Here is a 22,806-nt window from a genome sequence, read left to right on the forward strand (position 1 = left end):
CTCATCAGTCTGTATCCTAGGCAACTACGTGTCATAATTCTCTCCAAGGCATTGCAGCATCTTGTGCTGAGCTTGCCTGTAAGGAGAAGGGCTGTAGACTTATGTTCCCAACAAGCATTCAGTGAAGAATGGACAGAATCTGGGCTGAAGGAGAAGAGAAATTCCAGCTGGTCAAAAACAAACAAGGTGAATGTTTTGGAAGGTGAACAGTGCTTCTGAGACCAAGTGTATGATATTGAGTTTGTTAAGGGGAGTTAGGTCAATGTTTAGTGTCACCTTCTCCTGTTGTCCTCCCCAAAGCTTCGAATGTGGTCATCTAGTGTTCCCCTCACCTTTTCTGAATCTTTCTGCTTCGTTTGTCTTTCATATTAGTTTTCTTGTCAGCCTCACAATCCACTCCTGTTCCCCTTGTCCATGTTTTTTTAAAAGATGTTTTAGGGGATAAAATACATCTTAAAAACTTTTTTAAAAATTTGCTTCGAAGCCTGGCATATTGAAAGTCTAGTCTGATTGCTTAGTTGTGGTAGGTTAACTTTTACCCCTTAGATTATAGTTATCTTTTTATTAGAATTGGAATAAAAATTTAAATATCATATTTTAGATGATTTATTTCTAAAAATGCTACACTTTATTCTAGCTGTAAAGACCATTAAGCTGTGGGTCAGTCTTCATGAGTTGCCTGCTTCATTTGCTACATTTAGTTTCATTAGCAAAATTACACTCAGTCTTGGTAAGACAGCTTTCAGGATGTAGTTTTATTAAAGCAGGGCTCATAGCTGGATATAGCTAGAGATAGGGTTCAGAGAACAGGGAGCCTCCACTCTGGGAGATGAACTTAGGAAACTCAGTAAGAGGGAAACAGGAGCTCAGTGCCTAGAAGGATAGATTCCTATCAGTGTGCATACTTAGACTGTTTAGAAATGATAGCGGTGGACAGCCGACTCTGGAATCTAACATTTGATCATCAAGACTCCTTTTGAGTAATGGCTCTAGGCTTACATTTAAACAGCAGATAGTAAAGGTTTTCCATATGGGGAGATCTGTCTTTTTTGAACATCCTAGGTTTCTGCCTGTATTTGGCATCTTCATATTTTCTACAGTATTTTTTAGATTGTTAGTTGTAGCAAAATTGGGCACAGGAGTAAAAGCATTTCACTTTGGCCTCATTTCTCTCCAGCATTTCTAAAACAGACAGAGTCAAGACTACAAAATCCATACAGTCAAAAACTTCTTCTTTTTTTTTTTTTAAATGACACTTTTAGATGTGGGTTGGACAAATGTAGCAGGGACTTCCCTTTCTCTTTTTCTGCTGGGCGCAGTGGCACACACCTGTAATCCCAGTACCCAGGGAGGTAGAGGCAGGGGAATTTCTGTGAGTTCGAGGCCAGCCTGGTCTACAAAGTGAGTTCAGGACAGCCAAGGCAACACAGAGAAACCAGGGGAGCACTTCTGCTTTAGAAAAGCACTTTGAGCAGGCAGTCTTTGTGTGTTGGAAAGTAGATTCAGTAAATAATATGCTGGGGTGGATTTAGGAATGCCCCTGGAGGTGTTCAACAGGAAGAAGAGCCGAGGCAAGTGGAAGGGGAGGGAGTGCAGTACTGTGGGAAAGCAGCATAGGATGCAGAACTGGACAGCTCTGCTGTGCCACTGTGCTAGCTACTGCGCCAGCTACGTCTGTTGTCAGAAATTAAGAGATTTGCCAAATGATGCCATTTGCATCATAATCCATGATCTGTAATCTATGCTGTAATTTCATGAATTTTTGGTGTTGCTCAGAATAGTAAATGAGAACTTAGCACTAGTAATTAGGCACAGTGAGTTTGATATGAGAGTTTGACATGGAGCTGATATAATTTTTATGGGAAGAAAGGAGCTGCTTTAGTACCTACCAAAGAGAAGGCATGAACTTCAATTAGAAAGACAGCCAGTGCTTTAAGTCTTGTTTAGGATTAGGTCACACAAGTAATTAATCAGTGCTCATCGATTGCCTAATTATTTAAAGTGCATACTTTGAGTAAAGTATCCTATCAGTGGGCTTTGTTCCAAATGTATCTTGAAAAGCTTAACTGTTAACATGCCATGATATTGTGAAGGTAAATACTGCTGTCACTTAGTGGCAGCAAATGCTCTGAACTCAGTTCACCTAATTTTCTCTTTAGGAGGTTGATCCATTACAATGGGCTCTTAGTTGTAGTTGTCTTCACTTCCTAGCTATGATTTTCTTTTTCAAATACTGTCATAAACCTTTCCTAAGGTTTCTATCCTTCCTCCTCCTCAATTCAGATGGCCCTCGTTCCACAGGCTGGCGGGAACACATGGAGCGCCGCCGGAGGTTTGAGTTTGATTTTCGAGATCGAGATGATGAGCGAGGTTACCGACGGGTGCGCTCCGGCAGTGGGAGCATAGATGACGACAGGGATAGCTTGCCAGAATGGTGTTTAGAGGATGCTGAAGAAGAAATGGGCACATTTGACTCATCTGGAGCATTTCTTTCTCTAAAAGTAAGAAGTCTGTTTTAAATGCTATGATACGTTCTGACCTTACACCAAAGCCAAATATGCTGTTAACCCCCGCTTTTATTTTCTTGCTACAGAAAGTACAGAAAGAACCTATTCCCGAAGAGCAGGAGATGGACTTTCGACCTGTGGAGGAGGGAGAGGAGCGCTCTGACTCTGACAGCAGCCATAATGAGGAGGCCAAAGAACCTGATAAGACAGAGAGAGAGGGAGAAAAATCAGACAGAATAGGAGCCGGTGAGGCCCATTTTTGTCTTCCTGGACCCTGCCCCCTACCCCCTGAAACAAAAACCTTTCTAAATTCATTTATTATTTACTTTGTGTTCCAGAAGCCAGTGAGGAAGCACCCCAAACGTCATTGTCATCTGCTAGACCAAGTACACCTCCAGATCATCAGCCTCAAGAAGTACCACAGTTTGAGAGGAAAGATGAACCCAAAGCTGAACAAATGGAAAAGGCTGAAGAAGAGAGTCGGGCAGAAAACAGTCTCCCAACCAAGGTCCCCAGCCGAGGGGATGGTATGTATTTATGAGAGGATGCTAAAATGGGATTTTGCTGAGGCCAGTGTTGACTGGTGTCATAGCTTTTAACTTAACCTCATGGAACTGTTTCCAGGTATCTTTACCAGTAAATGCAATCTAATGTTGCTTTCCTCATGTCTCCCAGTCAAAATTCATGAAAACAGAGTTAAAGTCTGCAAGAGTGGAGATAAGAGCTTCACTTTCTGAGGTGGTGTAGCTCTCTTGATTGCGCTTGCATGTTTGTTTAGGATCATTGGTTGGATACTCATACCAGACAGTTGCCTTCCTTCTAGTATCATCAAACTCACACCAAAATGCCATTGTCCCAAGGGAGCAGAAAGAGCACCTGCACCAGTCTGGAAGCCTATCATCACTTTTATAAGTCTTCACACATCTTCACTGGTGTTAACTATATATGTTTGAGCGACTCATACATCTTAAAAGCACCATGGTGGTGTATTTCTATGATTATTCTTCTGAATACTTCAACATTGTATTGTCACGGCTGATGTTGAAGAACTGTTTGACTCAGTCACCATAGGAGTCTACCCTTGGTAACATTCTGCTAGACTTGGTGGGATCTAGCCTGTGGCTCCCTAGCAATTTTCAGCATCAACCACTTTATCTCCTGTATCATGAAAACATTTTAGGCCATGATTTGTGCCCTAATTTTTGTTTGTGCTTCTCTATATAACTGAAACTTCGTTCCCTCCTAGTTAATGTTATCTTCTGTTTCTTAGTAACCAGCACTGTTATATGATTAACATAACAACAAAATTATAAAAATTGAGCATCATCTTCCCCCTCGCCCTCTCTTCTATATTAGACTAATATATTGAGGACCTGTACCAAAAATTTGTTTTTAGTCTTTTATGTCTTGAACAAATTAAGAAATATTTGCATGTGTGTATCTGTGCTGTGGAACTTACACTTTTTTTTAAAAATTTAATTTATATATACAAAGTATCTAGGTTATATCTACCTCTCTTTCCCTTCTAACCCATTCCAGTTTCCTCTGGACCTTCCCTAACACATCTCCCTCCCTGTCTCATATCTTTTTTATTTAAATAACCCACTAAGACCAGTTAAGTCTGCTCATGTGCACATACACGTGAAGGCATTCTGTGGAGCATGCGTGATCTCCGAGCAGTCACAGAAGACAACAACTCTTTCCCCAGCTGCTGTCATCTGCTAGTAACTTCTCATCTGGGGGAAGATATTTGCCTCTTAAGACCTGTTTAATTCATAGTAGTTGTTTCTTGGTGGTTTTGTGCTCAAGAGTAGAGTAAACATTTTATTCGTGGAAATTGAGTTCAGTTTAGATATGTATATTTTGCGAACACTTAATAGAAATGTATTAAAGATTATAGATTTTTTGTCTAGAGTCAAGTCGTGTGCTTATCAAGAACCCAGAGGAAAATAAGACTTTACTCTTAAACAGACCCTTGGGATGTTTCAGGAGCCTAGGTAGTCTTCAATGAAAACCTTGGCATAGGAAGTAGAATTTGGAGGTATAAAGCTGAATTAATCGAGAGAATGTTGTAGTACTAGGAAATGATAAAAGTAGAGTGAGAAAATGGGACTGATGGAGTTATAGACAAGAATAAAATGCCTCTGCTGCCTTAAATTTTTTTTTACTACATTTATTTCTCCTCCCCTAGCTGCCACACCCCCCCCCCCAATATGCTTACATACACAAATGTACCAACAAGTAGAAATTGGAGGCTACCTGCCAAAAATGACTTCTTCCATTCTACCATATAGGTTCTAGAAATTGAGCTTAGATTGTTAGATTTAGCTAGCAAGCACTCCCAAAACATTGAGCCATCTCGCTGTCCCCTCAGGCTACCTCCACCCTTAAAAAAAAAAAAGGCACTATGTGTGCTTAAACAGGTTGGTTGAAAATATGGTTGGAACTTAGATTTGAAAGCTTGTGAGGGTATCTTATGACACACGTGCTGTTATGTGACCTGCTGAACTTCTGAGTAGACACAGTGAAGTAGGCAGTGCACATGTACAGTGAGGTAGTGGCAGATGAGATTTGAATTAGAAATTGACAGACATTAGTTACGGATTATATATCAGGGTGGAAAAGAGGCAGAGATAATAGCTAAGGGGGATCAGAAGGTTAGGTACCAGGGAACCAGAGGAAGTCGAAGAGCCCATTTGAAAGAGGAATAGTAAAATTCAGTTTTCGCATTGGCTGTGAAATGTGAAAGAGATTGAGAGTTGACCAGAAAAAGTAGCTGGATGAGAATACTTTAGGGCCAGGGGGGTAACAAGCTAAAGTTCTAGCTGGTCCTTTGTGCTAGCACAGGCCTGTAATCCCAGCAGTTGGAAGTAGGGGCAGGAGGATCCAAAGTTAGAGGCCAGCAGTGGCTAATGAGTAAGATTGCCTCAAAAACAAGAAACAGAAAGAGGATTAAAAACAGAACCTTGGGTTATTCCTGGTTGTAGGGTAGGAACCAGAGAATGACCTTGAGAGCCTACAGGGTAGAGTACAGGAAGGAGAGCATTCAGCTTGACAGTGTTAGCTGCTGTAGAGATTAGCTAGTGATGACAAGTGAAGGAAAGCCTTTGGATCTGGCAGTTGTGTGTCACTGGTGAGCACTGGTAAAATGGAACTTTAGAAAAGTTTGGCAATGCTTGATCGAAGAGGCTCTTTGTGATTGAACAGAACAGCCAGGGTTTTAAAGGAGAAACTGCATTTTGATTTAGTTACACTGTCTCTTGTGCTTACTTTAGGAGCCTACATGCTGAGAATTTAGAACTAGGAACCAAAGCAAGGAGGGTTAGAGAGATGACTCAGTGGTTAAGAGCACTGGCTGCTTTTCTAGAGAACCAGGGCTCAATTCCTAGCACCCACATGGCAGCTCACAACTGTTTGTAACTCCAGTTCTGGAAGATACGGCATCCTCATATAGACATGAGTGCAGGTAATATACCAATTCATATAAAATTTAAAAATAAAAATCAATTAAAAATAATTTAAACCGGGTCATAGTGGCTCACACTTTTAATACTAGCACTAGGAAGCAGAGACATGTAGTTTGTTCAGCCTGGGGCCAGCTTGGTCCAGAGTGAGGTCTTAAAAAACCAAAACCAACCAACCAACCAAAAGAATCCAGGCAGAACCTATTTTAACAGTTTTTAGACTTAAAGATACCCTGTACTGTTGAGGCTCTTAAACATGCACTATATTATCACTTGAACGTAGGTACTTAGGATTAGCAGGTGCTTTTCATAAACATTTTGATGTGATTACATGTCATTGAAAAGCTTTGAGTATTTTAATGTCTTTTAGTATTTAGAGGCATTATAAAGAGCAAATTAGAGCCGTGCGGTGGTGGTACATGCCTTTAGTCCCAGCATTGGGAAGGAAGAGGCAGGTGGATTTCTGTGAGTTCAAGGCCAGCCTGGTCTACAAAGCAAGTTCCAGGACAGCCAGGACTGTTATACAGAGGAAACCCTGTCTGGTAAAACCAAAACAAAAACCAAAAAGTGTGAATTAGACTAACTGTTGCTACTACTGGATAGGTGCTATAGTGACACAGGTAGGAAAACCCTTTAGGGACTTTTATACTTGTCTGTCATTCTAGAGAGAAATACTATAGTTTTCAATAAAAAGTAGCTTCAGAATTGATGTCTCTGTTTGGTCCTGTACCACAGACTGCTCAACTGAATAATGTAGAGTTAACTTTGAGAAGTCTCCGGATTTCTAAGAACTTTATCATGTTCTTTCCTTTTAGAAACTGTGCCTGCCTCCCAGCAACCTTCAACACAGCTTCCTCCAGACCCAACTTCTCCTCTCCTCATCCTTCCACCTCCTGTTCCCACTCCTAGTTCTGCCTCACGGCCAGTTGAGACAGCAGCCATCGAAGCTCCTGGTATGGGCAACGTTTCCATAGAGCCAGATGATGAAGAGGGCCTCAAGCACTTGGAACAGGTAGAACCATGTTACTCTGTTGTCTCTTCTCAAGCCTACACCAGTACAGAAGTTTTATGCACTAGATTTTAAGTACTGGACAATTTGTTTGGTTATTTAATGTGTGTGTGAGTAATTGTCTTCAGATCATTTCATGCTTTTAAGTTTCTGCTATGTAGTAGTCATTATGCCAGGTTATTGTTTGTTCTTCTGAGACTGCCCTTAGCTGTTTTCTTTTCTTTTCCCTTTGGATGTCAATGGAATGCTAAAAATGGTGACTACAAGCAGCTGTGGCTGGTCTCTGTGTCTTCTGGGCTCTTTACTCCAAGTACAGCAGTGAAGATGGCTAAAAGCCTTCTTGTGTTACATTTTTCTTCACATCTATAGTTCCCTGAAATTGTGTGGGACACTGTCACATGTAAATGATGAGTTGGCTTCCTACAAGAGTTTCTCTTTCCTTAGGATAGTATGATTAGAGACAGGAAACAGAGAAGGAAGGGTTAGTGATATATTAATGAAACTTGTAGAGTAATGTGTTTGTAATTTTATTAATTGAGTCATGTGTTCTATTAATATCTCTACTCAAACATGAAGGTTAGTGTAAACTAGAGTGGGCCAGCATCATATTTTAAAACCTTATTTGGAGCCTGGGCTTTGATTCATACCAGTTTGTATTTCAGTCTAGTTGGTTTACATTGGGTCTTTGATACATAATATTTTTCTCGTATAAAATGAGATTAGGTTATTAGTTGTTCCTTGCATAGTGTCTTTCATAAATCAAGTGGCCAAAACCCAGAGATTATTATTAGCGTTATAATATTAATTCAGGATCATTTGTTTCCTCTATCCTTTTATCTTCTGTTACTAGCAAGCTGAGAAGATGGTGGCTTATCTCCAAGACAGTGCACTAGATGACGAAAGATTGACATCAAAACTGCAAGAGCACAGAGCTAAAGGAGTGTCGATTCCTCTGATGCATGAAGCAATGCAAAAGTGGTATTACAAAGACCCTCAGGGAGAAATCCAAGGTAAGGGGCCCATTTTCATTTTAAATACTGAAGTATCTGTGTTACTCTCAGAACCTCCTGTGAAGGGATTTGTTCAGTCAGTTTGCATAATAGAAAACAAAGTCAACAGACTTTATAAATACAAAGAGGAAAAAAAAATAGACACAGAGAGTGATGAGACTAAAATGGCAGTGGTGACAGCAAAATGCTTAGTGCACTATGTGAGCCCCACACATCTGGCTCGGTAAGAGGTGGGTATCGTACTCGTCATCTCTGTGTTTTTATAGCCAGACCAGCAGAAAGTGATGGAGAACCTTAAATGATTTCATAAAGCACGCTTGGTATAAGCAACAGTTATGAAAATAACTTAGAAAAGACTGCAGTATTACAAATGAATCTCTTAAAAGATTTGAATAAGTTAGAGGAGAGAATGCTGTAAAGAATATGTGTAGATTCATTACTGCTTTAAAAATGTTTAGCACATGAACTGGTTGTTGGTATGTTAGTGTCAGTTTTAGCACAGCACTTACTCAGTATACCCTGTGATGGCTCCAGCTTGTTAGCAGCTCCCACTTCCAGTCCCCTTATCCTGTCTTACTCTTCTTCATAGGAGTCACCACTGCCTGGTCTTCTATATATTTGTTCATTGTTAGCATCCAAGTATAATGTTAAGATACCTAAGAACAGGGCTATGTATATATGTATATTTTAATTAAATTTATTTTATTTGGGATAATTGTAGTTTCACACACAATTGTCCTTCATCCTGTTTTTTCTCAGTGGCGAAACCTCCAGTTTGTTGACATCAACACAGTTGAGATTCAGAATCTTTGTTTTTTAGTAGCAATGTTGCTAAACACTCCTTTGTTTATCTGTGGTAAATACTAATCTATTTTATATTTTTATATTTTAGCATTTTAGGAATGTTATATAAGTAGAATCATACAGCATACAATGTTTGGTGTGGGTGGCTCTGTCCATTTAGTTAATCCCTGAGATTCATCCAGGTGGCTTCATATGTCAGTACTTTGCTTCCTTGCATTACTGAGTCATACTGGATATCAAATGTATGTCAGTCGCATATTTAACCATTTGTCTTATGAAGGACATTTGGGTGGTTTAAGTTTTTTGGCTGCTACAAACAAAACATTTATAGGCAGTATGTGAAAGTATGTCATTCCCTAAAGTATAAGTGCCCACGAGTGTAAGTACTAGGTCAAATGGCAGTTGCATCTTTAGTTTTTGAACTGCTTTCCAGAGTTTCTGAACTATTCTACATGACCTCTAACAATGTACACATTGTTGTTTCTCCATATCTTTACCAGAATTTGATGATGTTAGCTTTTGTGGCTTTTGTTCGTAAATCATTCTAGCAAGTGTGTAATGATACCTGCCTGTGTGTAGCTCAGATCTATCTTGAACTCTTGAGCTTCTTTCTGTCTCAGCCTCCTGAATGCTAGCGGTGTAGACATGTTCTACCACACCTGCTTCTAGACCGTACAGAAACTCTGTTTAACTGCTTGCCTGCATCCTTGCTAGCTTTTGTCATTTACTTTGTAGTTATTAGTAAATCTGATTATATTTAGGGTTTTTTGGGGGGTTGGTAGAAGTTCTTGTTATATAACCCATCATGTCCTCCAATTCTTAGTCCTCCTGACTTAGCCATGTGAGTGTTGGGATTATAGATGTCTTCCCCCAAACCTGGTTCTCCTTATGGTTTCTGTAGTTCTGATTGGTGTGTTGAACATCTTTATTTGTATTTGTGTCTAGTGGAGATTTTTTCTTTTCTCAACCTCCCTTCCCCTTTTCAGGATGACGTCTTGTATTATTGACACTGATCTCACACTTCTAGACTGAAGGCCCCTGCCTCACTCTTCCTAAGTAGCTAGAAATAATAAAGCCAACAGACAAAATCATTCTATTAGGTGTGGTTATTTGTATCTGGTAGTAGAGCCTTATTTTTTAAAAGCTTATTATTTATTATCACTGTCTATGTATTTACATGATGTGTGAAGCCAGAGCATAATTCCATGGAGTTAGTTGTCTCCTTCCACTTTTCCTTGAGTTCCTAGGGTGGAATTAGGTCACCAGGTTTAAATGCCTATACTTACTGAGCCATCTTGGTTGCCTTAGATTTATCTTCTTATGCATGTTTAATTTTTAAATTATTATTTTCCGTTGTGTGTGGATATATACATGTTTACCAGGTGTTCGTAAGCTGCCATGTGGTGTTGGAACCCAAACCTGCATCTTTTGCCAGAACAATAATTGTTTTAACTGCTAAACCATCTGTTTTATGTGTGTGAGTGTGTGCATACATACACGTGTACATGAGTGAATGTGTATGGGCACACATGATGTGGAAGTCAGAGGACAACTTGCAAGTGTAACTTCTCTTCTACTACGTAGTTACCAGAGATCTTCCTCAAGTTGTCAGGTTTAGTGGTAAGCATCATTACTTGCCTCCATCTACCCTCTTTCTCTCCCCCCCCCCCCCCGCCCCCGTCTTTTTTTTTTTTTTTCCTTCTTAGTGCCTTTTATTTTAATCCTTTGGCATATATGAAGGTCAGAAAAAAACATAGAGAATGCTTCACAAATCTGGGTGTCATCCTCAAGCTGAGGTCATGCTAATCTTTTTAGTATGTGTGCTGCCAAAGTGAGCATCCCCCTCCTTAATATGAAAGGGTATTGTTAAACATTTCTGCACCAACTGAATAATCCTATGCCGTATGTAATGTGGTATGAAATATTGATATCCTTCCCCACCAAGACCTGAAGCATGCACCTATATATATATATTCAGCAGATTGATGAGTTTTCCAGAATTTGAATGAACCATTCTTGTATTTCAGAAGTAAAGTTAACTTAGTTGTGGTTTATTCAGTGCATGTGGAATGTACTTTTGTGTGTGTGTGTGCACGTGCGTGTGCGCGCGCGCGCGCGCGCGCACACACACACACACACACACAACCCATAAATTAACTGGAAGTGGTTTTAGATTCTAAGCTAGGGATTTTCCTGTTAGTATTCTGTTGTTGATAAAAAATTCTTGAGTCTGTGGTGATCAAAGAACATATATGTCTGATTTTAATAAATTGGAGGGGATTACTGGATAAATGCCTCAACAGTTAAAAATATTGCTCTTCCAGAGAACCTAGGATTGACTCCTAGCACCTACACAGTGGCTCAGAACCATTTGTAACTCGAGTTCTGGAGGATCCCACACCCTCTTCTGGCCTCTGGGGACACCAGGCGCATAGGTGGTACACAGACATCTGTACAGGCAAAACACCCATTCACATTTAAAAATCATTTTCAATGCCTAAAAAATACTGAATTAGTCTATATATTCTGTAGATTTTATTTTAAAGCACGCCATTCTTCTTTGAGTGCATTTTTTCCCTCAAGGCCAGATTTAGTTCAGTTCAGTTGATTTTTGCTCTTTTAAATTTATTTTTGCCCTACAATCGCTGGTCTCTAGCAGAGCTTGGAGAGCTTGTGTAGCACTGTTGAGTTACAAAGATGCGAGCAAGTGCATGGTGATCAGCTCTTCTGTTTACCTTACCCTCCTGAAGTGAGTTGTTGTAGAGGATGAAACAGTTGTGTTATCTACAGTCATTAAAGCATTGGTGACAATTTGGGAGGTGTAAAAGTAAAAGTGGAGCTTGCTTAGGGATCAGACTCAGCAGCAGAACACTTGCTGAGAATGAACAGCTCTGTGAAACGGACAAAACCCTGCGTATGTCAAAATTTACCTTTGTTGCATCTAATAAAAAACTATTTGTCACTCTTTGAGGTAAGCTAATATTCTATAAAAATTTGTATGATCATGAGACCTAGGGAATATATTTATTTTTAAGCCTGACAAGATTCTTACTGCCCTTGTCTTTAGGCCCCTTTAATAATCAAGAGATGGCCGAATGGTTTCAGGCGGGCTATTTTACAATGTCTTTGCTGGTGAAGAGAGCATGTGATGAAAGCTTCCAGCCTCTTGGTGATATCATGAAAATGTGGGGAAGGGTTCCTTTCTCTCCAGGCCCAGCTCCTCCTCCTCATATGGTGAGTATCTTCCTACAATAGATACAGGAATACTTATTTCTTTTTGAATGGCAACCAGGGTTGCAGTAAAGAAGGAAAGAATGGTAGTGTCTCTTTCACTTTTCTTTTTTCAAGACCGGGTTTTGCAGTGTAACTGGCTGTCCTGGAACTTGCTCTGTAGACCAGGTTGGCTTCAAACATGTGGTGGTCCTCCTCTTCCTACTGAGTTGTTGGGATTGTAGGCACCAGCTACCATACCCAACCCGATAGTTTCATAGAAGGGAATTGAAGTGATAATGGGCATTTTTGAATGGGAGAATTGTATCCTGAACAGTTGTGACCTTTTCAAAACTTACTCTGCATTCATTTACGTACACTATATAAAAATTGTGAGTAGTTTTCTAGCAAATAAAGAATGAGATCAGTATCTTACCCTGACCTAGTCCTTCATGGTTTGGCTCTTTCCTTTCAAAGCTCATGTCAAATTGTTTGTTTGTTGATTGTATGAGTGATCTATCTGCATATATACCTGTATGCTAGAAGAGGGCGTCAGATTCTAGTATAGATGGTTGTGAGCCACCATGTGGTTGCTGAGAATTAAACTCAGGACCTCTGGAAGAGCAGACAGTGCTCTTACCTACTGAACCATCTCTCCAGCCCCTCATGTTAAAGTTTTTATCTGCTATGTTACAATGTAGTGGTTGGCCTCTGCAAATTTCTTACTTTCTTTACGTAGAATGGACATTATTACCTCTCACCTCCATTTCCTTTCTATTTCCTGGCTTATAAAATCACCACCACCACCTTTTTTTCCCCCTCCCAAGACAGGAGTTCTCTGTATAACAGAGTCCTGGCTATCCTGGACTGGCTTTGTAGGCCAGGCTGGCCTCAAACTCAACAGAGATCCACCTGCCTCTGCCTCCCAAGTGCTGGGAATAAATAGCGTGCACCACCATGGTGAAGGCCTAAACTTGTATCTGGGAAATACTTTCTCTTGAGGCTGTCCTTTCTCAATAGAGCTGCTAGTAGAAGTCTCTACGTATATGTCTATCTACACTTTCTATGTCTTTTAAGTTGGAGCGAATAGTGCTTGTCCATTGATAAAATGATCATATTTAATTTAATGTGAATATTGGATTTCTGCAGTAGCCCACTGTTGACTTATACAACTATTTTTGAGGGCTGCTAGTCATACTTCCATGGTAGATTTTTGATAGGTGGTGATGAGTGTCATATTACAGCCTCTGTCATTAAAGAGTTATGTAGGCAGGCTCACAGGCCATCGTATTTCCTCTTCCATTATGTATACATTATTTTTGAGTATTGTTTCTTTTAAATTCCAAGAAAAATTATAGTATATCATTACTTGTAGATTTAATTTACATGACAAGATTAACCCTTATTTTCTGTCTTGAAGTTGAAACATGCTTTTCATGTGTCAGGAGCTAAAAGCTGCTCACTTGTTTCTTGGCATGGTCTTATTCCTTGTCTATTCCCAACGCCAGCCACAATCTGTACCTCTTCTGTTGAAGCTGCACCTAAGCTTCAGTCTGTACCCATTCACGGGAAAACCTTTGGGAAGTTTGCTTCCTTGTTAGCTGATACCTCTGCCTTGAGTAGCACTGAGAGCTGAGCAGTATTCTTAAAACCCAGGTTTCCATGTGAAGTGTTGACTAGACCTACAGACCTTTCTTTACTGCTAGTGTCTCAGAATTTAGGATGCTTCCTGCCCTGACACATTGTGTGTCATATGCTTTATTTCAAACTATAATCAATATGTAAGAAAGAAAGATACAAGTTCATAACATGGTTTGCCTACGTTTAGTATATTAGGTTTTTTTTGTTTTTTGTTTTTTTTTACTATTATAAACCTCATATTTTTCTTTGTCTCCTTTAACTTTACAAAACTAAAATTTCAGCCATCTTATTGAAATTATTTTGAAATACAAAGGAAATACTATAGCCTGTCTTTTTAAATTTAGAGGGTATTGCTAGCAGTAGAAGTACCTAATTTGGAGGAGTAGTTTTGAAAGTTTTTTCTCCATATTTTCAATATCTTAAAGACATTTGTACCTTAGCTTTATGATCTGATTGTGTGCTACTGTGAAATTCCTTATCATCTCACCAGCTGTTAGATCATTTTACTCTTTTCCATAATGTTCTGTTTCTCTGATTTCAATATGATCTTTAAAACAAGCCACTAAGATGTGAAGTACTAGGTAATTTCTCAGTTCTAATTATGGCATTCAGCTTGAAGTAGTGGAGGGCAATGCTGACCCTTTGTGACTTGTGCTAGAAACACCACCTTATTCCACTAGGTGGCATTGTTTGGTTTTTAAAGATGATGGGGTTGTTACTTAGGGGTTTCAAGATCAAAAGGTTGGAGTAGAAAGTAAAAGTGCTTTGTTAGGTGTGTATGCTCATTGCCCTTTATTTCATGGTGGTTCTTTCTGACCTCTTTTCTCTCAGGGAGAACTGGACCAGGAACGCATGACCAGACAGCAAGAACTCACTGCCTTATACCAGATGCAGCACCTCCAGTATCAGCAGTTCTTAATACAGTAAGAACCGTGATGCAGTAGGATGCACTGCAGCACCAGAGGAGCCTGAGATAGAGTCTGCTCCCAAGTCTCACCTTTTATAGTGAGAACTCAAGGCTTCTGTGATACTTGAGTAGCCTACTAGTGACATGTGGACCACTGTCATCTAATTTTAGTCTTAACTGTTTAAATGCTAGAAGATTGCAGAAAAGGACATCTGATTATAATTTTTCAGGGTTTTTAGTTGCTGAAGAAAGAGCCAACAATTAAGAACTACGTACTTTCTGAGGGGCACAGATTAAAAACATAGAGGAGAAGATGGGAAGAAGCTAAAACTCACGTTGTTAGGAATGGTGTAGAATGATGACCACCCACTAAGGTCGTCACTTCCCTTTGCTTTATGTATCTGCTGTTGTTGAGATAGGATTTAGTTATATTGCCCTGACTGCCTAAAACTTAGGTTTCTGCAGCTTTAGTCTCCTGAGTACTGGGCTTGAGGAGGAGGAGGAGCATTTGTGCTGGTATATGGGTTGGCACTGTCTTGCATTGGTAGCCTGCTGCCTGTCTTAAGCAAAATGTTATTGGATCACTGACTTACCTGTTTATAGATTGCCTATGACTGCTGTTAAATTACAAGGGTAGCTGCAGACCTGAAGACATTTTCAGAGCTAGTGGAAAATATTACCTAAAAATTTCCACACTGAAGCATGATCTTTGAGGCTTTTTGTGGAAGTGATTTTATTTTGCAGAGTTCATTTGGAAATAGATGTGAAATTTTCCTTATTGTCAGTTACAATCTGGGAAATGATTGGTACTGATGCATCTTGTGGGTGTTCGCCAGTTTTTGACATTCTATGATATGAGGCATATATATGTGTATCACATGTCATTTGTTTTATATGTATATGTATACATATGCATCTTTCCTTCAGAAACAGCATCTATGAATCCTCTCTGGAGTGAATCATAAAATTTTTTTTTTTTTTACTATTAGTATATAGAATTGTAAAATATATTTGATTTTGTGGTTGGGGAGGAAATGAGGTGGGCTCTGTTTTTCAATCTGTCAGTCATTTGAACTAGATGTGGGTAGATAGGTTATACTTTTTTTTTTTTTTTAACTTTTGAAGACAACAATATGCACAGGTTTTAGCTCAACAGCAGAAAGCAGCTTTGTCATCTCAGCAGCAGCAGCAGTTGGCTCTTCTAATCCAGCAGTTCCAGGCTCTGAAGATGAGGTTGGTAGTCATTCCATTATGTCACTTCTATGTACTCATGCATGTATATGTGTGCATATGTGAATTACAGAGAGTAAAGAAATGTTGGTATATGTGTGAGTTTCAGCATCAGAATATTTTTACAAAACTTGTCTTTATGGTGTATATAAAAATAGTATTAGCTGGATGCAGTGCCGCATGTCTATAATCCTAGCACTCTGGGAGCCAGAGGTAGCCTGGTCTACAAAACGAGTCCAGGACAGCCAATGCTACACAGAGAAACCCTGTCAAGTATGACTTGAAAACATTTAGCTACAGGGATAAGCACTTGTAGAATATACAGTTTTTTGAATGACAATCAAAGATTGATGAGAACATGTGGGAACCTGTAACAGACGATCATAGACTGGGATTTTAATTTCACTTTTACCTTTGGTAGCTGAAAAAGATGATTGATAAGGCAGTACAGGGTCATAATTTATTAGGATCCCCAAACCTTTAAGGCAAGTCTATCGGCAAAGCAATTATGGAGGCATTCTTTAATTCCTTCTACTTCTGGTTTTCATTTAGGATGTTGGTCTCAGCTCCTGAAGCCATATCAGCAGTTACTGTTCCAAGGCTATACTGTCTGTCTTAATCAGAGTGCTTCACATTTCTCATGTGAGCCTTAGCCCATCTGTCACTCAAGAGATCTGCCTGCCTCTGTTTCCCAAGTACTGGGATTAAGGCGTGTACCACCATGCCTGGCTTGGTCTCTATTTTAAAGATAAGCAAACTGCACTCTTGAGATACTGGGGGCTTAGTTAAGTTAACCTGATACATAGAAGACCTAAAAGACAGAATTGAAATGCAGTTCTTAGGTATCATTGTTGTTTTAAGACAGGGTCTCACTATGTAGACCAGGCTAACCATAAATTCAGAGATCTGCCTGTCTGCCAAGAGCTCGGGTTGGAGGCATGTACTACCACACCCAGCTTTCATCAATTTTGATTTTTTTTGTTTTGTTTTGTTTTTATTATTTTTATTTTTATTTTTTCGAGACAGAGTTTCTCTGTGTAGCCTTGACTGTCCTGGACTCACTTTGTAGACCAGGCTGGCCTCAAACTCACAGAGATCCACCTGCATCCCAAGTGCTGGGATTAAAGGCGTGTGCCACCACCACCTGGCTTCATCAATTTTGAAATAGAGTCTAATACTTGAAAAGCAGAAACATGTAGATCTCTGAATTTGAGGCCTGTTAGGTCTGTATAATGTGTTACACGTTAGTTAGGGCTACATACTGAGATCTTTCCTCAAAAGACAAAGCAAGACAACAACAACACAATGTCATTTCTCAGCCAAATAACCCTGTAACCTGCTAATAATGTAGGAATCCCTCTTATTTTCCAAATGACAGGAACACATTGATTTTTTTTCCCCCCCTTTTGCAGAATGTCTGATCAGAACATCATTCCCTCAGTAACTAGGTCTGTGTCAGTACCAGACACTGGCTCTATCTGGGAGCTTCAGCCAGCAACCTCACAGCCTGCAGGTAAAAATGTCATGTTGCTTATATAGTGCAACTTAAGGTATTTAGAATGAATAACTTTGTAATTAATTTTTAAATGTTTTAGATGTTTTGATTCATTATTAAATTTTAAGAAGTTCTATATTTAGTAGGTCCAAAAAAGGCTTTGTAGAAGCATTTAGTATATAAATTGTTTGAATTATGTGAGTCAGAATTTGGGGTGGGGTGTTCTGACATCAGTCTCCAGACCTTTCTGTGCCAGGTTAGGGCTGTACCACTTTTCCAAATCTTGAGCCCTGAAAAATCTTTTGTTTTTGATGTCTTCTACCAGGTTGTAGGGGGTGGGGTGGGGTGGGGTGGAAATAAACCTAAGTACTGATGTTTTCTCTGTTGGAGTTATAGTTGAGTAACTCCAACCTTGTGGATATTGTCAAATTTTAGCATGAGAAATACCCACTTTAAATGAACACCTTCACTCGTTCTCTGATTTTCTTTATTTGTATCAAATTAGAAAACTTAGGAGTTGAGATTTTAAAAAGCTTGATAATTGGTGGAACAATTTGTTAAGTTATAATACACAGAAGTGGGAAGTTTAAATAACCAGTAGTGCTTATAAGAGAGAGCACCTGGGTGTTAAATTTTTATGAATCATGAATTTTGACAGAGTTCGTGAGCTATCAAATATAGTTCTATAATTGACCCTATAATGGCAGTAGAAGGCCTAGTGTCTTCCTTCTGAAACCTTCTCAAAAGAGATTAAAGCAAAACTTTCTACTGTGTAGATGATGATGATGATGATGATGATGATGATGATGATGATGTTGTTTACATGTGGGTGGTTGTGCATGGTATATATGTGTCTGTGTTTGTGTGGGCACAGGTAACACAGTCTATTCTTAAAGGTTAGGACAACTTGTGGGAATTGGTTCTCTACTACTTTGTAAGCCCTAGGAGTCAAACTCATGTCACCTTGCCAGCCCTCATTTTTCTTTTTTTTTGTATTAATTTACACTTAGAGTTTTAAAATATTCTTTAGTGTTCATATATAATTAGGTCCTTTTAAATACTCCATTGGTTTTATATACACAGTATTTAATTTGCACAGATAGATTGTAATAGATATGCAGAGAAATAGAGTAATGTGGGGCTGTAAATTCAGTGGTAAATACTAGCATTTGCAAGACTGTTAAATCTCTAGTACAACAAAAAGGAAATAGAGAATTAGTTTCAATAAACTTAACTATCAATAAGAAAATAGACTCAGAAGCCTTTGTTATGTTTTATTTTTCTTTGAGACAAGTTTCATTTAGCCTTGATTTAATGTATAGCTAAGGCTGGCTTTGAACTTGATCCTCTTTTGAGCTCTACTTCCAGAGTACTGGGATTACAGAAATGTATCACCATGCTTGACTTGGAACTCTTAATATTTACTTCTACATCTGGCCCTGTGCTGTCTTTTGCCAGACCAAATATAATGTAAGACATGTACAGTCTCTCTGCAAAGAGATGTAACTTAATTTATAACCATAAGAACAGTTGAGTAACATTTAATACATTTATAGTGTGCAACTACCTGGTTCTCTACTTGGTATGAAGTAAGAGATTGCATGGCTACTGGAAATCTATCCTCTGTGGAATTTGATATCATTGGAATTGGAGTTGTATTGTGCATGTTCGTTTTGAAGTTTTAAAACTAGTTCATCTGTAAAGATGGGGTACCTGTCTGTACCAGCTCTATATCAGGTAACTATATAGAGCATTACAAGGATGAAATTTATTCTTCATACTACAGTGTGTCGTAATACATTTTCTTCATAATATATTAAAGAATATTGATGAGAACCTGTTGCCTTCATTTCTTTTAATGCAAAACAGCCAGGCACGTGGTGGCACATACTTTAATCTCAGCATTTGGGAGGCTGAGGCAGGAAGCAAGGCTGTTTTGGACTAGGTAGCAAGACAACCCTGTACACTCCTCCCATAGAAGGAGTATGCTAGAGCACATTTTAGGTTCAGGGAGCAGCTCTTTTCATTATGCTTGTGGTTATGTGACCTTTCTCACTTTTGTCTTTGCCTTACAGTTTGGGAAGGTGGTAGTGTATGGGATCTTCCCCTGGACACCACGACACCAGGCCCTTCCTTGGAGCAGCTTCAGCAGCTAGAGAAGGCCAAAGCTGCAAAGGTCTGAAACTTACTCTTCACAAGTGTGCATCTTCCAGCTTCAGGATGCAAGGCTCTGTTTATTTCATTTTTTTCTTTTCCTCTGGCTACCTATTTTCTTTTTAGTTTACCTCTACTTAGCTGGGATAAGTACATTTGTATTCTATCTTTTGGTTCCCTCTTCTCCCAAAAAACCTCTGAACACCTCAGTTAAAATTGGTTTGTATTGTTACTAAATAATGATTATAGTCATAAGTGTATTTTACTTAATTATTTGTGGCATAATTATTTGTCATGAAAACTGTTAGAAAATGTCTGCATTTATTACATTTTAAATCAGTGGCTTGCATTCCTTCATTGAATCTTTATAGTCATTTCCTAGTATCCTCAGGTATGACGCTGAAATGCTGGGCATGATCATTAGACCTTGGAGGAACTAACAGTCTTGAATTTTAGTTTAGAACTTGCCAAAAGAGGATGTCTATACCAGTACATGGTATGATTCTAAAGATTTCTCGATTCTAACACCCCAGTAGAGTCAAGTTTAATGCATCTTACATCCTGAGGAGTGGCTGTCTCCTTACAGCACCCAGAGTGTGGAAAGGTCCATGGTGAGCTGTCTCTATAAACAAATGAGAGACTGCATGTAGGTCTTCATAGTTCTTGAGTTCTTAGTGCTCTGAGCTGAGGACATGCGAGTAAGAATGTGTCTCTCTTGGTAGTTTATCAGTCCTGTGGTGAGCGGGGGAGACAGAGAAAAGTGGCAGTTACACTTACAGAGTGTTAAGAGTATATGGGCTGCTTCCCATCTTAGAAGGTGGTGACAGTCATTTTTGATAGTCAGCAATTCCTAAATTAAATTGCAGCTCAAGATGAGTAGGGGTTTGGTTTTGTTTATGATATGATCTCACTATTGCATCCCTGATTGTCTTGGAAGTTACTCTGGGCCTCAAGTGGGCCTCAAATTTGAGGTGGTAACTGCCTCTGCTTCCCAAGTACTAGGATTACAGGCATGTACTACCATGTTTCAGCATGTGTTTTAAGATACAAAAAATTAAATTGCAGTTAAAAGTACATAGTCCTGGCTAGGTGGATTCTAGAACGTTCAGGAATCAGAGAACAACTAAGTAATTTTATCTGATTGGAGGCAGGAATAAGATGAGCAGGCTGTCATGAGTTCCTTGCACCTTCTCACCTATAGGTGAGAAAAGAGAAGGCCTGAAGTGCAATTGACGGGTGAAATTAGTAAGCCTGAGTTCATTCCAAGCAGCCCTGCTGGTAGTTGTTGAAACCCTAGAGTCACAGTTGGATCAGTCACAAGTGTTTTGTAGCAATACGTAAAGAAATACCAGACATACACTTCTGATGTTACTCTCATGTTGGCAACTTTGTGTCCCACATCTTAAGAGATGTGGCGTAATGTCATGTCAAAGAAGAGCATGCATGCAGTTTAGAAGAGAAGAAACATGATTGCTGTGCCATTTGGAGCTTAGAATCCTTCCAGAGGGTGCTGCTGAATGAATGGCAGCATCTGCACCTCTCACCTCTAAAATTACACAGTGCTTTGGGGTACCCCTATGTTTGCTATCAAGTTGATGAAAATATTCTTTTCATAATCTAGCTAGAGCAGGAGAGAAGAGAGGCAGAAATGAGGGCGAAAAGGGAAGAGGAGGAGCGGAAGAGGCAAGAAGAACTCCGGAGGCAACAGGAGGAAATCCTTCGGAGGCAGCAGGAGGAAGAAAGGAAAAGACGGGAAGAAGAGGAGCTTGCTCGAAGGAAACAGGTATGTCTCTGGCAGCTCTGCACCTAGGGAGAGCTCTTGGCTCCTTGGTGATGTGCTCCCTTCTATAGCAAGAGGAATGGGGAGAGAAGGCTGTAATAGCAGGATTAGAAGACTCACTCAGCTTCAGAAAAAACTTGTTTTCTACCAGTACTCACGACAGGGTCTCGGTTTTTCATCATTTACTCATAACCTACTTAGATTTCAGACATTCTAGCCTTACCTGGTACAAACATGAAGTAATTTTGGTACAGAACATTGCTGTTTATTTTTTTGTAAAGTCAAGCGTGCTTTCAGAAAACCCGTGTGTTAGCCTACACTATAAAATGTTAAGTGTGCCATCAGTGGCATCATGTTGTTACTGTTGTGAGGATTACAGGATTGCCTCACCTTCCCAAATTCTTAGCCTATGAAACAGCGGCTCCCATTTCTTTTCCCCTGGCCCCTGGTATCCACATTCTTCTTTCTGTCCCTGATTTTAACTACTCTGGCTACCTTGTGTAATAAAGCAGTATTTATCTTTTGATGAGCGACTTAAATTTATTTGTGCCATTGTCATAGCATGTAGTCAGAATTTCTTCCTCAAGGGTAAATAGTCTTCGGATATATGTAGACATATGTAGATATGGACATTTGGAGGAATTCCAGGACACACACACACACACACACACACACACACACACACACACACACACACACATGTATATATTGAGTATATAAATAATGTTTCAATAAAGATGAACCCACAGATAAGTGGGCCATTACTTTCAACTCTACACATGGAGTAGCAGTATGTTTGCCACATGATTCATGAATTCTATAATAAAGTTTTTTATGTGCCCACTTTAATTTTTTTCCCCCGAGACAGAGTTTCACTTTGTAGCCTTTGCTGTCCCAGACCTACTCTGTAGACCGGGCTGGCCTCAAACTCTACCTGCCTCTACCTCACGAGTGCTGGGATTAAAGGCTTGCATCACCACACCTGACTCATGTGCCCACTTTCAAAGCCTAAGGGTTTGAATGTCTTTTTGTCTTTTCCAGCACTTGTTATTTTTGTTTGTTTGCTTTTGACAGTGATGTTTTTGCTAGGTAGAGTAGAGTCTCAGTAGGGTTTTGATTTATATTTCCCAAGTGATAGCAATATTAAGCATCTTTTCACGTGCTCAGTCATTCAGATATAGTTTGAAAAATATATTTATCTTTGGCTAAGTCCTTGGCCCTCCAGTCCATTTTAGTAACCCTTTTAGCTCTCTGTCAGTGATTAGTATTTCAAAACAGGGAGGAAAACCCCTCTATACATAGACCTGTGTAGTTATCACTATACGTCTTCAGGGGTTTGGTTTCAGCACCTCTTACAAACATAAAACCCACTGTGTCTGATGCACTGTGTGTATACAAGCCATGCCACCTCTTGAGCCCCACTCCCTGTTTTCCCCAGCGGATACTTAGTAATCTGCATGGTGTAGCTATCATGGGTAGCAGCTGTGTTTGTCCTGTTAGAGAACAGTGACCTAGTATAGATGCAATTTTTCTTAAATATTTTCAGTCTTCTGTTGAACTACTAGTAGATAACAAAAAGCTAATCAGGTGATTAC

At 39.5% G+C, this 22,806-nt stretch overlaps 1 protein-coding gene across 8 annotated transcripts in view; it reads left to right on the top strand.

Annotated features, from left to right (window-relative positions):
- GIGYF2 (GRB10 interacting GYF protein 2) overlaps positions 1-22,806 on the top strand; it is a 130,121-nt gene that overhangs the window by 81,659 nt on the left and 25,656 nt on the right. For 5 of the 8 annotated variants that reach the window (XM_084778570.1, XM_084778574.1, XM_084778572.1 and 2 more), the window contains 11 exons: positions 2,284-2,501; positions 2,594-2,753; positions 2,846-3,034; positions 6,787-6,983; positions 7,831-7,990; positions 11,862-12,028; positions 14,477-14,568; positions 15,678-15,785; positions 17,195-17,295; positions 19,353-19,453; positions 21,053-21,214. In XM_084778570.1, coding sequence (XP_084634696.1) covers positions 2,284-2,501; positions 2,594-2,753; positions 2,846-3,034; positions 6,787-6,983; positions 7,831-7,990; positions 11,862-12,028; positions 14,477-14,568; positions 15,678-15,785; positions 17,195-17,295; positions 19,353-19,453; positions 21,053-21,214 — 1,655 coding nt within the window. Of the gene's footprint in view, positions 1-34; positions 187-2,283; positions 2,502-2,593; positions 2,754-2,845; positions 3,035-6,786; positions 6,984-7,830; positions 7,991-11,861; positions 12,029-14,476; positions 14,569-15,677; positions 15,786-17,194; positions 17,296-19,352; positions 19,454-21,052; positions 21,215-22,806 lie in introns of those variants that run through there. The other 3 variants (XM_084778576.1, XM_084778577.1, XM_084778573.1) reach the window with 3 other exon arrangements.

This window comes from Acomys minous (assembly GCF_964271855.1).
Source record: "Acomys minous genome assembly, chromosome: 4".
NCBI classification, from domain to species: domain Eukaryota; kingdom Metazoa; phylum Chordata; class Mammalia; order Rodentia; family Muridae; genus Acomys; species Acomys minous.